We start from the raw sequence: 17,394 nt of genomic DNA, 5'->3' as shown, positions 1-17,394 counted from the left end.
GTAAATGTTTTGGAAGGTCTATAATTCATGCTTTGAGAAGCCAGCTACCTAAACATAATAGCACTTTTTAAAAAGAGGTTCCAGAGAACCATAACAGCTGGAGACCTGAGAGATGATATCCTATCATAAACAAGAACCCTATTTTTGACATGCACCACAGATGTTTTTTTTCTGTCTGAAGTACGTACATGTCACTCATCCCCAACCCCATGGTGGTAAAGGTGCTGTTGAAAACCACAAAGCACCTCTATATATTACATGAACACTCCTTCTTCCCCAACTGCCTCCCCCAAAGGAGATTAGTGTATGGGTGACCCAACTGTATCCACTGGTTCTATGGATTGGCAGGATGGGGAATGATTATGAGCCAAGACCCCACAGCCGGACTGCCTGGACTGGGACCTCCATGAATCCATACTTTGCATGGCTGTGGATGCATTACTTGGCCTCACGTCCCCATCTGTAAAATGGACATGGTAACAATCTTTTCTATCTCACAGAGCTGGCATGAGGATTAAATAGGGTCCATTTGTAGAGAGAACTTAGAACAGTGCCTGGCACATTGTAAGGACTCAATATATGTCAGCTATTTTTTGGTTTACATTTTGTGGACAGTGATTTTACAAGGTCTAGCTGATGACTACCCACCTTTAGCCACAGTTCTTATATACGGAATTGGGTCACAAAGGGGACAGCTGAGGAATCTTCAGCTGTAATTATTTCTTACTAATCTTGGAAGCTTTTCCTGTAGTCCTATCTGGAGGCAGGATCTTGGTAAATCAACCTTTAATGTGCCACCCAGTGACATGTTTTGCTTGTTTGTTTGTAATCCTTTGTTATATAATCCATTCTATTAAGTATGCATCCCAATGTAAAAGCATTCTGTACATGGTTTGGTTGTCTTTTGAAAAAGTTTTGACTGTGATAGCAAAATGGACACTTTTGTCAAGTTGACGCACTGAATCTCATTGCTGGAATTATTACGATGGCTATTAAGGGTGAAGGAATAATAGTTAGTCCATTGATTGGTTTGGGGAATGAGAGAGAGTTGCTAAGTTCAGCAACACACTAACATGTTATGATTACTACTTATTAACTTCTCATAGGAAAACATCTGGGTCTTGCTTTGCTTATCAACTTTGGGGGGGAGGGGAAGACTAATACAAGCACCAAAATAAGAATCAGGATAAAGCATCGTCACTGTAAGCTTAAGGAAAATCGAGACCATGCCTAGAATAGTTCACAGGTGGCACATAGAAGGAGGACATCGAGGAACAGCTGGCAGACACCAAATGGGCCCTCTCTAAGGGATGGGTAGACCGCGTGGGCTACTGGGTACTCAGGCAGGGACTCGGCCAAAAGCTTTTTTTCTTATAATGGGCTGACTCCAGAATCACAGCAGTGACAGTAGCTCAGACATGGGGCATACTGTGCCCACAGCTCTAAAATTAAAACAAAATGCTTAAAGCTGGCAGTTATATTCCCCTAAATCCATTTTTAATTCCAAACAAGATACTCTTAAAAGGATTCTGTTCTACCACTGCCCACTCTCAGGGGCTTAATTGGCAAGATGGATCCATGCCAATGAGTTGAAATAACGCCCATGGGTTCCTGCAAACTTTTTCACAATTTATGACTCCCCAGTTCCTTGGGACATACTGCCTGAAAAAAAGGGACTTCTACTTGGTTCAAAATTCTACTTAAACAGAAATCCTTTTTATTCAATTGCTTGATTTTTTTTTCATGTGTTTACAAATTTAAGTCCACTTTCATTAGGCAAGTTCAAAATAATAATCAAGATTGACTTTATTTTTTAATTTGGTGACTACAACTTTGCGAGACTCCAGGGTCACCTTCTGAAGAACACTGCCCAATCTTAGGGCTCTGAGGAAGAGGGAGAAAATGGAAAGGGTGGGAATTTATGAAAGTCACTAGAAATATTTTTCTTTGATTTCAGCTTTTTTCCCTATATGACTTAATTTCTCTAAATATTGTATAAAGAAATATAGGTGTACGGGGAAGTGGAGCCAGATAGCTGAGGGTTTTCATTTTGAATCTTTTCTAACAAAGGCCTGTCTGTAATTGAAGGAACACAAAGTGTTTCAGTTTTCATTTATTTGAGCCACTAGCGTTCACTGGGCCACCACATAGCTGCTATCAGAAACTCAGATAAAGCTTTTTTAATCCAATTAACTAGCTACCTAAGTCTAAACTGAAGATGCACCTGAGCCAAGCTAATCAGACTCCTTGCATGTTCCATCTACAGAAATGTTAGATCGCTTCTGTTTAGCTCACAGAAGCTTTTGTACCAGTACAGGTGTACATGGAGAAACAGAAGAAATGGGAAAAAACAGATTAAAATATTCCAACATATAGATAGGGATGGAACTGACAGATGAGGACCATCTTAGTTCTAGAAATGCATACTGGGGAAGAGAAGGATGGTTGAACCAAATTCAGGGATGTGGTGTGAAATTATGCCATAACTGTTGGATCTGAATATCATGAAACAACTTTCTTTTACTCTTATTCCTCTCAATCGTTGGGAAAGGTGAGCAGAAAAAAAAATAAACTCATACATGGAATGATTTGAGGGGATGACATATTCCTTCTACTGCCACCCTAAAAGAAGCTCCCCAAGGATCTTGTCACCAAAGCTTTAAAATTCCACGATGAATCTACCTTCAAATTTCACCACTGTCCACAGCTAAAAGAGTGGACAATTTATTGATAATTGTAACACCAGGGTGAAAACTACTTTATCCATTCCTTCCTAATGAGAGAAAAAAATTCCTATGATAGGTCCATGAGTGCAGAGAACTTAAGGGTACTGGCTCCAGAATGTAAAAGAATGGTCTCTACTAAGACCTAGAGGGGGAGGGAAGACTTGTTTCATGGATTTTGCCTCGTTGACAATCTAGCCAAAGGTAAACCTTACAGGAGATGCCTGATGCCCTCCCACTGCTTTTAAAACCAGCAGTTATCTGGCATTAGGACCTCTGGCAGAGAAAATAAATGGACTCATTCAAAGATAGCTTACAGACCCAGTTTGGCTTCTTACTTTTACAAATAGGAGAAGGATACCAAGAGATGAAGGATCCACAGTCATACAGCCAGTTTAGTGGCAGAGCTAGAAGTAAAACCCTGAGCTCCAGACACCTGATTCACTGTTTCCCACCAATCCCAATCCCAATTCCTACTAGCAGTATCATTTCATATCAGATGGGGGCTTTGTATGGAAAGATTGTCTAAGAGAGCAAGGAGAAGCAGACCTGGCCATACAGCTCTTTGGGTATTACCTAATAATGCCTAAGAATGCAATGTTTTATTCTCCTTTTTACTCGAGGTAAAATAAAAAGAAAATGCTTTCCCCAAAATGGCTTGTTACCTGGGCAAACTAGAGTCTTCATATCCCAGAACTAATTGTGGTATCTCCTAGAGGACATTAGCTCAAGTGTGTCTGGTGACATCCTGAAAAGAGCTCAGAAGCTCCCAAGCAGTGATCTGAAGTGGTGTTTTCCTCTCATTCAAACCATTTTTTAAGATGCTCCTTGGCTGTTCTTGCCCAGGCACCTTGCTAATCTTGTCTGTTCTTGACAAATTGCAGGACTGAATGCTAGGTGATGCATCCCTGCCAGTCCAGCTTTTCCAGATGGAGAAAGTAAAGCAGATGTTACCCCAGGGCTGTGGTTGGTTCCAGATGACCAACACAATCAACACTTAATGAGATGGATATATGCAAAAGCTACCAGAAGGAGACAGGATGTCTCTCAGGCAGAAATCATGAAGGAATTCTTTGGGAACTTAATGGATGGTATTGTCTCTTCTAGAGAAGAGAGAGAAGACAGTGAAGCTCACCACGGCAACATATAAAATAAGATTTACTGTCTTATAGACAACATGTACTAGTGTTCATGTAGCACTTTCAAGATGAAAAGGGGCCCTGACTAGAGATTTCTCACCCCTCCCCCAACATGGACCCCTTCAGACAAATGATGCCATTAGCCATTTAAATCATCCAACTGCCTTTCCTTGCTTTGGTTCCCTGCTTCCCAAACAACCATCTGATAAGCACATTTTCCCCTAGATTTATATCCTTGAGGAAATACACTGGGTCAGAGACCTCAATTAGCCCATCAGATTAAGAGTTGTGTTTCTCATTAACCATTGGCATTCTTGTTTATTCACTGATTGCCTTGGGAGTTTAAGACCCAGAAGAAATCAGAGGCTGGTTCTTTACACACCTGGGTCTGAAAAACTGAAAACCAGATGAAGAAGGCAGAGAATGCATCACCTCTCCACCTGGGAAGATTGTGTCTGGCCAGTGAGAGGGCTCTCCCCCACCTTCCCTCACCTCAGGGATTATTTTCATCACCACACCCTTTGCACCTGTCACATCTCTCTCTGTTCAGCAGACTCTAAGTTGTTGATGAAAAGTTTCTGTGTATATGTAGATGTTATAAAGAATAGCGAGATGAACATCAGCTCTAACACAACACCCTGAACAAGGACATTCTCAGAAAACTCCCACTAAGTACCATGAACCTATAATAAAAACAAAAACAGTACCTGTCTCCTTAGATCCCTTGTTTTCTTGGTCATCTTATCAATTGCAATGTTTAGAGGATCTCCTTTTTCTTTTCTTCCAGTCTATTAAGAAAAGAGAAATAATTTCTGATTTAGAAAAATTCAATGTTAGTGACATTACAGGTTAAAAAAATTCAGAAACACACTTGAGTTGTAGAGTTCAAGGCATTTTTAAAAAATGATTCTCTTCAGGCTTCCCTGGTGGCGCAGTGGTTGAGAGTCCGCCTGCTGATGCAGGGGACACGGGTTCGTGCCCTGGTCCGAGAAGATCCCACATGCCGCAGAGCGGCTGGGCCCGTGAGCCATGGCCGCTGAGCCTGCGCGTCCGGAGCCTGTGCTCGGCAACGGGAGAGGCCACGACAGTGAGAGGCCCACATACCAGAAAAAAAAAAAAAAAAAAAAAGATTATTTTCAATACACAGCTAGTACAACTTGGTCTCTAAAGTTGATTTTCTCTGGAGTAAAAAATGATGAAATCAATACATTCTCAAGATGGTTACACATATGTCCATATTCAACTCCATTCAAATCTATGTTTTCTTCCCTTCTCCAGACATTCAGCAATTAGTAAACACAAGGATGTTTTGTTATTGCCTTCAGATACAAATGTTTTGTGTTTTTCTATTATGTAAGCACACTTCTGAATAGAAGGTGACTGAAATAGAAACTAAATTATAAAATAAACTTAAGGTAAATGATCAGAATTCAGAATTTTATACCAATATATCATAAGCCATTTGTAACTTCTGTATCAAAATCAAAAGAGATGTTTTACTAGAAAACATAGTGTTTTAATCTTTGTTCTGCCATGCAGTGGAATGCTAAACATTATAATAAGGAACCCACAGCTTGAGGTCACGAGGAAAATTTCCCTTATGACTGTAACAAGCAGAGGCAAAGGCAAAAGATAATAATAATAATAATCTTGATAAATTATTCAGTGGAAGTTTGACTAGTTTCTGTTTTCCCTTTTGTTTTTTCTATTTTTTTCATTGCTGTAGTAACACAATTAAAACCAAACCAAACAGAACCTCCATTATCTTTTTAAAACCACAACAGCAACAAGATTCCCATGGATAAAAAGCTCTACATAACTTTGTGGATGGCATTATCTTCCTCTGAAGAGAAAATTGTTCTCAGAATCTTTGTCAAATCTATTAAATTATCTAAACTTTAGTCAAACACCCTACAGATCTATTTATTTATGGTCCTAGTGGCAGGCCAATTCTTGTTCCATACTCAGTCTCTGTAAAACCAAGTAGGTCTCTGCAGTAATTTGTGTATATGATGAAATGAGATCCCAGGTCATAAAGTGTGCCTCATGGGATAATGTGTTTCGAGGATCCATAGAAATTAACATTGGACAGATTTCTAGATGTTCTCTTCCAATGGTAAAATCCTGGATGCGTAAGGCTGATACATACACATCCAATTTACATATACCTAGATTTAAAGCAGTCACTCTTTTCTACAACTTGCTTAATTAATCATTTTTTCTTGAATGAATGGTCGATGTGTAATCCTATAGGATTTTTCACGAAAAAGCCAAAACCAGGGCATATGTGCATATTTTTAATCAATTAAAACCTACAAATCCCCATCACCATTTTCCCACTCCCTAAACTCAAATGCTGACCCTCTCAGATGTACACTCTGAAGTTTTGTAGGTAGAAAGAGCTTAAAGTAAAGTGACCAACATTTACAACTTTGAAACATCAGCATACAATTAGCTAAAAGGAAACAAAAGTATATGGAGAAGAACGATGCGCTGCTTAATCTTCCGAGGACTGCTGTCACATAGGGAGCATGACTTCAGTGCCCTGGCTCGCCATAGTCAGGTGTGACACCAGCTTAGCAGCCAGAGCTGTTTCTTTTCTCTTTGGTTTCCTCCTTGCAAATAGGACGTCTGCCTTCAAAATACGGGCACTTTGACAGGGGTCTGGACCACAATCATTCTGGAACCACAGATTTCTCAAGCCCTTTCCATGTAGGAGAGTAATTAAAAACTTACTTTGAAAAATGAACAATTGTGAGTTTGTTTTAAAATGTGACTATGAGAGAAGCAGACTGAATCACTGAACTTTCCAATGTAAAAAAAGTCAAGACAGTGTGAATACACAAAATAATTACTGAACAAATACTGTGTCATACAGGGCTCATTGCATCCTGCCAGTGACATATCATTATCTCCATTTACAAAGGAGACCATGAGGATGACAGAAGACCTGGGACCAGGGTGAGAGGAGTGAGGCACTTGCCTCAGGTATAAAATGTAAGGGGTCATCAAAGAACTCAGGAATCAAGATAAACAATAGTTTAATGCAATAGTTTAAAAACTCAAAATTAATCCCAAAAAATCCATGCTGAACAAGGATCAAAACTTTAAATAAAGCCAAGTCCTGACAGGGCCAGGATTAGGTGAGGCCAGTAAGGTGCGTCACACAAGTACAGGTCAGATAACATTTTTAAATTTTAAACTTTAAAAAATTAGGGGATATATTTATACTAAAAAAAAGTCATTGTTTACCTAAATTTCAAATTTAACTAGGTGTCCTATAATTTTATGTGCTAAATCCAGCAACCCTACCCCCAGGGGTAATGGGGATGCTCAAAGTTGTAAGTAGGGTGGTTACAGACACACATTCTGTGAATAGCTGGGCAACATGGGATTCTGTATCCCATCTGGCATCAATAACCAGCAACTGTATAGCACATGTCCCAGAGATGTGAGGCATCATGTTGGTCAGCGGGGGGTGGTGGTAGGGGGGTGCAGGTGATGCACAAAAAGCGAGAGTCACATTCTCACACTTGAGGAGCTCCTAATCCAGTGAGTGACCCCAATGTGAGAGCAAAAAGACTAACAACTCCACAGAGAGACTAACTCCCTACAGGGCTAAATAAGATGCTCCAAAGAGGAAGGAGATGCTGCATTTGGGAAGTCAGTAATCTCACAGAGGGATCGGAAGATTTAGCTAGACCTTAAGTCCCCGGCAAAATTCGAATAGGAAAGAGGGTGGGCCAAAGTAGCATCAAGAGAAGAAAGAACAAGGCAGGTACTGGGAGGACAGTGAATGGAATGGACCAGCCTTTTCTCCACGATGTGAAGGGATTGGTTTGACTAGCTCTAGAGACAGGTTATTTTTATAGGAGCTTCTTTATAGTATGATTACAGCCAACTACAGTATGATCTGCAAGTTCAGAGCATCTCCGGTGACATTAGCATTCCAGGTCCCTGTGTTGTTGGGATTCTCTTTGTATAATATTTGTGATCTGGTGTCTTGAGCTTTCAAATCTTTGGCTGAAAGCAGTTCAAAAAACTGCAGTTGACTTGGGTGCCATCTTTGTTTTCATAGTTTAGAGAGGTAAGAGAATGGTAAGGCTGGGACTAGAGCTTAAGAAACTGGGGTCACCAGCTGAAATCATCCATTCACTGGCCCTTTGTTAGCACTAATTTTTAAAAATAAGGTAGGGGCACAGGAACAAGGCTAGTAACCCCTCAATGCTCAGATTTACGTAGTAAATGGGGACTAGCAGCCCACGACTCCATATTTTCCTGTGCTCTGGTATGACCCCAGGTAGAAATACTTTTAAATTATCAACCTAAATTGGACAGGAAGCTAATCATTGAGAGAGACCAAACAAAGAAAGACTCCTGACTCCTAGTCAGGAGTCCTAGTCAGCCCTTCTTTATTAAGTTCTGTGATCTTGGAATAATGATCTGCTCATTTTTTATGTCTGAGTTTTCTCATAAGCACAATGGATAGAATAATATATGCCCTATCTTCTTCACCAGGTTAGCAGGACAATCAATCAAGGTGTCAATGTGCTGGAAACAATAAAAGGTGTTAACAGTATTCAGGGTAATTAGGAAAGTATTTCTACTGTGGAAAAAAATGAAAGTACTGCTTTGGAAAGTACACAGAAACTATTTTTAGATCACCTGGACTGCAACTTTCTCCTCTCAGGCAGATAATATATGAAAACCTTGCCAAAGACTAGAATTCCTAAAGAAGAGTTATTTCTGTTTAAGAAAGGAATATTTTGGGCGGTTCATTTAAAATGACTAGTATGGGATATTCTAAGAGGTGAAATAAGGGTCAAAAACTCCAGATGAATGTCTTTTACATAGTAGGTTGTTGGATATATTTGTTAAATAACTAAAGATTTGATCATCATGAGCAAATTCTAGTTCCCAGGGGATCAACAAGAAGCCTAACCTAAACTCTCCCTCCCTGACCCTCCAGGCTCTATAAGCTAAAAATTGTTTAACAAACTGAAGTGAAGAGAGACCTCTGTCTTCATTTTCACACCATCACCTAGTAAACAAAAGTGTGTGGTTTTCACCCAGTCATCCCTTTATTCCCTGCCTTTGCTGAACAGAAGGAAACGAAAAGCAGTCATAAGCACTCTCTGCCAATAACTACCTAAGTGATTTGGCACTTCTCTACACTCCAGACTTATCATCTGTCCAATGGAGGGGCCAGAGATGAGTGACAGACCCCAGGAAATGGGGGATCCCGAACATGTAACCACGCATCCCTTGTAGGGAGGCTCTCACGGCACTGCAGAATGGGCTAGAATTGGCTGTCAGTTGGGGTATTCTTATCTCTAAAATGTGGATAAATGCTTGCTTTGGGGATTATTGTGAACATAAAAGAGATAGGATCTGGAGCATATAGCACAGTACCTGACCCAGCAGAGGTAACTCAATCAATTGCTTCTCCTTCCTCACCCCCTCATTCCTCTCAAAGATGAAAAGACCAAAATCCAGAAAGATAAAATCACTGATCACATGGCTCACTAGTGTCTGACCAGGATCTCTGGACTTCCAGCCCAGGGCCATTTCCATTCCATGTCTAAATCTTATCCCATCTCTAAAATTCTAGGATTCTGTGACTTTATAGGGTTTCATGTTTCTTTTCAAAGGCTCTCAAAAAAAAAAATCCCTGTTTGAGGTGTATCTGCCCTATCACATGTTGTCTGCAGACCCTGTGTGCCTTTCTCAGACTGCTCCCTACTTGACTTCTTTATCTTTACCTGCAGAGAACGAGTCTGCAATAGAGATAACCATTTAATAAATATCATTATTAAAAAAAAAAAAAGAAGACAGGCACGAGCAATCTCTCACACTGCTTCAGGCAGCCTTCCTAGTTGTCATCTGTTGTGCTAGGGAGGTGCGTGTTTATTAAACTTTATTTGTTTTAGTCGCTGGGCTCTATTTTACAAAACACATTTGGGGTAGATCCACAGCTTGAATTGATGAGAGGGAAGGGAATGAATTGCCTGATTTGGCTTTTTATAGGGGGTCCTTTATTCTCCCAGCCTCTGGCTCTAAATTCAAGTCCAGTTTGCCAAAGTATTAGATGCTGTCAAGAAGACTTTCATATTTTCAGTTTAATCCTACACAAAAATGATTGAGGCCATTAATTGAAATTTTGATTTTTCAGCATCATTCTCCAGGAAAAAGACAATATTTTAGTTCATTTTTAAAATAAAACTATCCTTTGTCCTTGTGTGAAATAAAAGCCCTTCTACTTATCAGAAGAGTGTCTTCATTTTTCTTCTTTCTCTCTCTCCCTTTTATTAAATATCCATCATCCCTTCTGAAACACTGAAGACATATGCAGTATATTTAAATTGTATGCTGCATAGTTCACAAATCCTTAATTTATAAAACAAAAAAGTAAGGAATAGTAATTTTTAAATTTCTGAAAGTGACTGTGTATTTGTTTAAAGGCTGTTCCCCATCCAAGACCCTCATTCCACATTAAACACATAATTCAGTATAAGGAGTCACTCATGGAGGCCCTGAGGATATAAATCTATTATCTCAGTGCTTCCATCAGATCTGTGGTTTCATGTTAGTTTCAGGGCACAATATTAATATGTGGGAAATGGCTGTAAGAAAGCAAATGTCTATCACTTTTTCCTTTCCCTCAATAGTACCTGCAAACTTGATTGAATGCATGAGAAATCTTCAAAATACTGTATAGCAATGACTCTACTATGCTGAATGCATGGGCAGCTAATCAAATGCCCAGTCTTCAGATTGTTGTCATTTTAAAGAGATGGAAGTCAAAATCATCAGAACAGCAGAAAGCAATAATGTGCCATGCACTCCATCTCCCACACATTTTCCTGTCATTTAAACCTATGATATGGACAACAGGAAGGAGGAGAAAAAATTATCTATTGATCTAGCAGTCACCCTATCATATTTGGAGGGTTGATCGTCTACCCTCAAACCTTGCATGTAGAAATCATATTCTTATTACAAATAGCACCAAAAATATGAATGTTTCATAATACCTTTACATTCGGTGTCAATCACAGTCTGAGAATGTGAACCTTTCTAAATATTTCCTTTTCACTAGCCATGGACACTTTTCTTAGAAAAGAAATGGACAATATCTCTTTAGAATGGATAAAAGTTTAGCATCAGCCTCAAATCAAACCCACGATCAGGATACTTTGACCACGTAAAAACCCAGCTTTCCTGGACTCTGGAATAGGGGTGGGAGGATAAAAGTAGAAAGGGAAAAACTGATGAAAATGTGTCAAGGCAAAAATGTGTCTGACATTTCTCTGCCAGGCCTCACCAATGCCCAAGGAAAGAATCATCAATATATAGAAGGTTAAAACAGCAGGATGGCATTATTTGTGAAACTCCCAGACCATGCCTACTAGCATAGCAATGTTAGTACACACATCAGGCGGTGCACAGAGAAGGCCTGACTCAGAGAGATCAGGGCACATCACTATTTGTTTTCATTCTCCCAGCAACCTCATGTTCTTTCAGTAAACCCTCTAATTTTTCCTTCTGACTCTCAACCAAGGAGTTCTGGCCCAGGGATAAACTCAGGATAACATCCGAACCAGTGAGATTCAGCTATAAGGTGGTAGGTAAAATTATTAAGAGGGAGGCATATTTTTCTGCACTGAGATTGATAAACTGGAAGCAGATACACCTTGAGCTAGTTAGGGAGTCTTTCAAAATAGATGCCATAAAAAGAAAGCATAGCTGGGAGGTGGGGGGAGGGGAGGGAAGGAGAGGGAGAGAGAGAGAGAGAGAGAGAGAGAGAGAGAGAGAGAGAGAGAGAGATGAGAGATTAATTGGGGCTGAAAAGAGATGAGATGCTAGGGAAAGGAAATAGAAGGAAAGGGGAAGGAAGGGAAGAGAAGGGGAAGGGAAGTCAGCTTTTGAAGTCAAAACAAATTGGTTCATAGTTTCCATTATATACTAAACTTGTAAAAATAAAGCTCCATGAGGGTACAGTCTGGGCTTTACCTACCATTATATCTGGCAGCCTGGAGCTTTGCCTGGCACATAATAGGCACTTAAAAATTGTATTATATTAGTGAATGAAACACATGGGTTCCTGAATCCAGCTGTACCTAAATCCATTAGTATCTATCAATACATTTCCTAGTGTCACAAGTTAACCAATTCCCCCACGTTTCTTGATGTTGGATTTCTGTCACTTACAACCAAAGAGGTCTGACTAAATCAGAGACATTACACTACCAGACCAAACTAATTTGAAGGCAGTATGGAAGACAGTGAAACCTCAGCAAGTACCCCATGGACACAGCTCAGAGAACCAAAGGAGCTCAGGCCTTGGTTTCACCTACAGACTTTTTCCCTGCACTAATCACTGCCCAAGTTCTAAATCCTAATATAATATTTCTCCCCTAAATCTGATCAGTCACTAAACTTGAGAATTTTTCCATCAAAAAGTCTCTAGGATTCCTGCTGTTCCTCAAATCACTCCACTCATGACACCCAGCTTCCCCAGTGTACATCTCCTACACCACACCAGACTCCCTCAGCATCCTCATTACAGCCTGTTGAGACCAAGCTTTCACTTCCTTGGCTCAATATTCCTCTCAGTTCCCATTTAGTTCTTACTGCATCTCTCCTTCCTAGTAAACTTTTGAGCCTATATTTTAAGACTTCTTAATTTGACCTCCTTCTTGTAGTTGCCCACACCTCTAGTCAATTTGTTCCTTCTCAACAACTCACACACTTTCTGCCTCATGTTGGTGCCTGGTTGAAAGGTGTCATTCTCCCTTCAACCATTTGCCTAAGCAGGATGTACCCATTCTTCAAGCAACAGCTTAAAATCCTCCTCCAGGAAGTGTTTCTAGACTGACCTGGCCCCTGAAGACCTTCCTCTCCTCTGACCATATCCTTCTATTATGTACTGTTCCAAATAATGCAGATGTTAACAACAGACCATCCTGCATTGTTTATCAAGTTTTCATGTTCCTGCAGAGTAGAACCCAAGCTTTTTGTGGATAGTGAATTTTATTTTCTCCTGGAGGACTCAGCATAAAACTCTTAAGAAGTGCTCCAGAAGTGCTTCTATCCACTTGTTTGTGGAGAGAAGGATGGACGGTCCAAGTAGGCTCCTGGGGATAGGAGGTAGGTATGAAAGGGATAAATTATTTGGAAAATGTGGGGTCCTAAAAATAAATTTCACCCACTTCACAATTTGCTGATCAAAGCCATAGGCAGTGGTTGGCACCTGTGTAATGTTACAATTCTTGCTCCTTGATTTATTTTATCAACACAGGTGTAGCCCTCAGTGATTATCTGTCAGACAACACTGCCTAGAAGACAGTTTTCATCAGAGCTCCCCTTTCCCCAGCTGCCAAGCTTGGGTGACTGCTGAGAGCCATGGTTAATTAACCACACATGCCTTTGAAGTCAGTGAGAGACCATGAACTGAGCAAACTGCTAAAAAATGCCATTTTATCTTTACAGTTGAGATGAAAGTAGCCAAGACGAACTGTAAATTTCCATTGATCTTATACACACACACAAACATGTATATACCCACACTGATTAAATGATTTAAATTTCAATGAAATTTAAACTTCCACTTCATTTTTAAGTGCATGTTCTCCAAACCACTCAGTTACAGTTAAAGCTATCAATAGCTAAAGGATCCCAGGAGTCTGGCATTTTCCACCATCTCAAAAAGAGGCCAATAACTGGGTACATATTGCTGAGAGTTCACAGAAATCAGAAAACACTCAGACAGAGGATTACCTTGGTTTATGGAACGTCTATCTGGGTGGAGAACCCAAGCTTTGGCCTTCCTGGGCTTCATCTGCCCATGGATCAGGTGCCAGTTCATATTGTAATTCCTTCATCGTACCTTCCTGCTCTCCCAGCTGACAGAGGCCCATCTTCCCCCGAGTGCCTACAGCCACCTATATCATTTATTTCATTGCCAGTTTCCACGCAGGCAACAACTGTGTATTGTACAAATCTCTTGCATTGTTAATTGAATTTCAGATGTCACACTCTAAAGCTAAAATACAAATATATAAGATCCATCATTACAATCCTTTATTGTTCAGAAACTTGTCATGACTATACATCCCTTCTTCCCAATTAGAAATACAGGAGTTTAAGGACAGTGTATTTGTCAGCTTGGGCTGACACAACAAAATACCACAGACTGGGTGGCTTAAACAACATAAATTTATTTTCTCACTATTCAGGAGGAAATATTATGGAAAGCCAAGATCAAGGTCTGGCAGGTTTGGTTTCTGATGAGAGATCTCTTCCTCGCTAACATACATAACTAAACTCTCTAGTGTCCCTCTTAAAAGGGCACTAATCCTATCATGAGGGTCCCACCTAATAATTTATCTAAACCTAATTATCTCCAAGAGGCCCCATCTCCAAATATGATCACATTAGAGGTAGGGCTTCACTATATGTATTTTGGAGGGACACAATTAAGTGCATAGCAGACAAGAAGATGTCAGCCAATCACACTTCCTTGAAACTGAAGTTTCTTGCACAGTCCTTACCACAGACTAGATACCAAGCAAATTAGAAATATGTATCAATAGGTACATATGAATATGTATTAAATAATAATAAATGCAATAATTAGTATTCTGACTGTTTGACACAATGACATGATATGGATCCTTGGGGGCAAGGCTACATGTGTGTGGAGGTGGAAATAGAGTAGCTGTAGCTTCACCACAAGTAGAGTAATAGTATTACCTACCCTCTTTGTATGCTCATTCTCTTCCTTGCCTGTTCCAAACCTCATGTGAGCAAAAGGAAGACAGAAATCAAAGCCTTTGATTGTATGCATAGGATTAAGATGCACACACTTGGGAAAAGAAACATACAAATTGTACATGATTTTGTCAAAATTTTCTTTCAAAATAGTGGGAGATGGGAGTAGGTAAGCTTGAGGACACTAGATACCAAAAAGAAATGGGTTTGGTGAAATGACACTTCTAAGGGACAAAGAGGCCATCCAAGAGAGCATCTGGGAGGCTTCTGTTTGCCAACCTTACAGCAGAACAAAATGAAGAAGTTTCCTTGGTGACATTGGGAAGAGGAAATACACAGATTGGGAGTGTCAGGCACTTCCTGCATGCCCAGGGGACCCCCAAAGAGATTTCCTTGCACTCTTCAGAGCCAAGGCTTTTTTCCTCCCCAAATCAAATCTGACCTTTCTTGGTCCTTGCAAAGCCTGTGAGGACCACCTCTCCCCGTCCTCTCAGCATCACCACCCCCCATTCTATGTCATGGCCCCTCTTCTTCCTCTCACACTCCCCTCCAAAAGGTCAGCACTATCTGGAAAGCCACCATACAGGTCTTGGCCACTTTACATCCTATCACTATGAGGGAACTAAGAGAGAATAATATTTTGTTTTTAGTTATCTGGACAGTCAAAATAACTGAAGAAATATTTTAACTACTTAGACACAAGCAAGCCCCAATCAAGAGCTGCTAACCTCATTGTTAGCCCCTTTTGCTTATCAAGACTTGGGCTCTTTCTCAACTTCCCAAACCCACCCCCAAGCCAGACTGCAAGGCCAGGCGGCTCCCCACCCCCAGCACCAATATCTCAAGACCACTGCTGAGTGACCAGGGTCCAAGCACAGGGCACTCCTCATGCTTAGGTGACTCAGGGACCACTCTGAGGCCCTTCTCACTAAGAGTGCTTGGAATCTGACCCATGATGGAACCATCTCATGGGGCCTTTGCTCACACTTGGAACCGATGAACACTTTATGAGGCAAACAGCATTTTTTGCAGCATGACAATTAAAAACTAAACTAAATAGAGAGCAGGCCGAAACCCTGGAACACATGTCTTACATCGTCCCAAATATTCCTCACTATGTGGCTCCCATAAACACCATCTGCTGTGTTAATTTGTAAAGAATTACAAGGTTCTTAAGATTACACTTTGCTCTCTGTAGCATACACTGTGTCTATTAAGGGGGAGAGTTGAGAATGTGCATCACGACAAGCCAGACACTGAGATCTTTTTTCCTTCCTATGCTTGGATCCTACTGAAAGTTCTCTAAGTCTGCAGGGAATTTTAAAAAGTGTATCGTATTCTCTCTAGACCAGCTGCAGGAAAAAAATTCAAAACAAAATATACACACAGCAAAATCTTTGCCTGGATTATAATCCTAGCACCTTATACATTTTCAAGTTGTGTGCACATGCCCCACTTCACTGAATCCTCATGACAATGCAAAGTCTTTGACTATAAGTTAAAGAGGATAAATAGCCCAAATTAAAAGAATTTCTTGGGTGAGACTTAATCCTCCATCATGAAGTTCTGACCTCTAGGGCCCCTCAGAGCCCTTGAGTGTTAGCTGTTTCTCGATTGTTCATCCCTGTCTACTGACAGAGCCAGAAGAGCAGCATCTTGTGCCCAAGCACATGTCTCTGACAGTGCAGGGCTATGGTGACTGGCCATCAATGTAAGCTTTTAGGTGGATTAAGTCCCCAGGGTGTTGCTGGTTAAATGATAGTAAGTGGTGTCCAGAAATGAGAAGGTAGATAGGAGAGTCTTAGGCTCAATAACCCGAGGCTGGAAACTGTCGATGTGAGATAATTGTTACAAATGAAGATCCCTGGGTTCCTCTACCAAGAAATTCCATTCCATAGCTCTGGAGTAGGTTGTAAATCTGTATGTTTAATAAACTTTTAAAAAATTACAAACAAGTTCTGGAAATACACAGATCGTTTCAGTGGGTCCCAACCTGATGAATCATTTATTAAACAAAATCTTTCCAATTAATACCCAGGAACCTGCATTTCAGATTGCCATGGAATTCTGTTGCTCAGCCTGATTTGGGACCAATGAGTTTTACAATGATTTACTACTAGTAAGCCTGAAATAGGACCAACAATCCACAATTAAGGCAAATCTGCTTAATTCCAAATGAATCAGTCACTGTATCTCCAAAATAAATTTCATAACCAATCCACTTAATTCAAAAAGGAAAGCCATACTGCAGAGTAGACACAGCCTGCAACATCATTTCAGAAAAAGTCCCCGAAAGAAAGCTAAACCAGCTCCCCCAAATTTCTTGCCTGCCATGGTCACATCTACAAGTAGACGTTAAAATAAGGCTGCTAGATACAATGGACACATAAATAAAGGAGGCTGCTGATCTTTCTAAAGCATAGAGAGCTTTACAGAATTGCAAAATCACATACACTCAAAAACAGGATCCTGATCCGGCAGTATTTCAGAGTTTCTGCTGGTAAACCCAAGTCTACACACTGATGATTTCTCAACATTTTCTGAAAATTTACTCCCAAATTCTTCTCTCCATGGTTCCAATCTCTCTGCTCCCTTGTAAGTACCTCCCAGTTCTCAGAGAAGCGTTTCTCTCAACACCCCATGTTAATCTCCAATATGCTAACTCTGCCTTGTTTCCCCATCCCGAAGCATCCTCTACAGCCCAGATCAAGCTCTCCCTGACCCCACAGCCAACACAGAATTCTGCCTTCTCTGAACCA

At 40.5% G+C, this 17,394-nt stretch overlaps 1 protein-coding gene across 4 annotated transcripts in view; it reads right to left on the bottom strand.

The window, feature by feature from the left end:
* Positions 1-17,394, bottom strand: part of CTNNA2 (catenin alpha 2) — a gene marked incomplete at its 5' end in the record, with an annotated part of 1,039,969 nt that overhangs the window by 256,573 nt on the left and 766,002 nt on the right. For 3 of the 4 annotated variants that reach the window (XM_082642275.1, XM_082642276.1, XM_082642277.1), the window contains one exon: positions 4,570-4,650. In XM_082642275.1, coding sequence (XP_082498401.1) covers positions 4,570-4,650 — 81 coding nt within the window. Of the gene's footprint in view, positions 1-4,569; positions 4,651-17,394 lie in introns of those variants that run through there. The other variant, XM_082642278.1, reaches the window with a different exon arrangement.

Source organism: Mesoplodon mirus (genome assembly GCF_964341445.2).
Source record: "Mesoplodon mirus genome assembly, chromosome: 14".
Lineage (NCBI taxonomy): Eukaryota > Metazoa > Chordata > Mammalia > Artiodactyla > Ziphiidae > Mesoplodon > Mesoplodon mirus.
The sequence above is the reverse complement of the archived record's forward strand: the minus strand, read 5'-3'. Positions and strand labels throughout refer to the sequence as shown.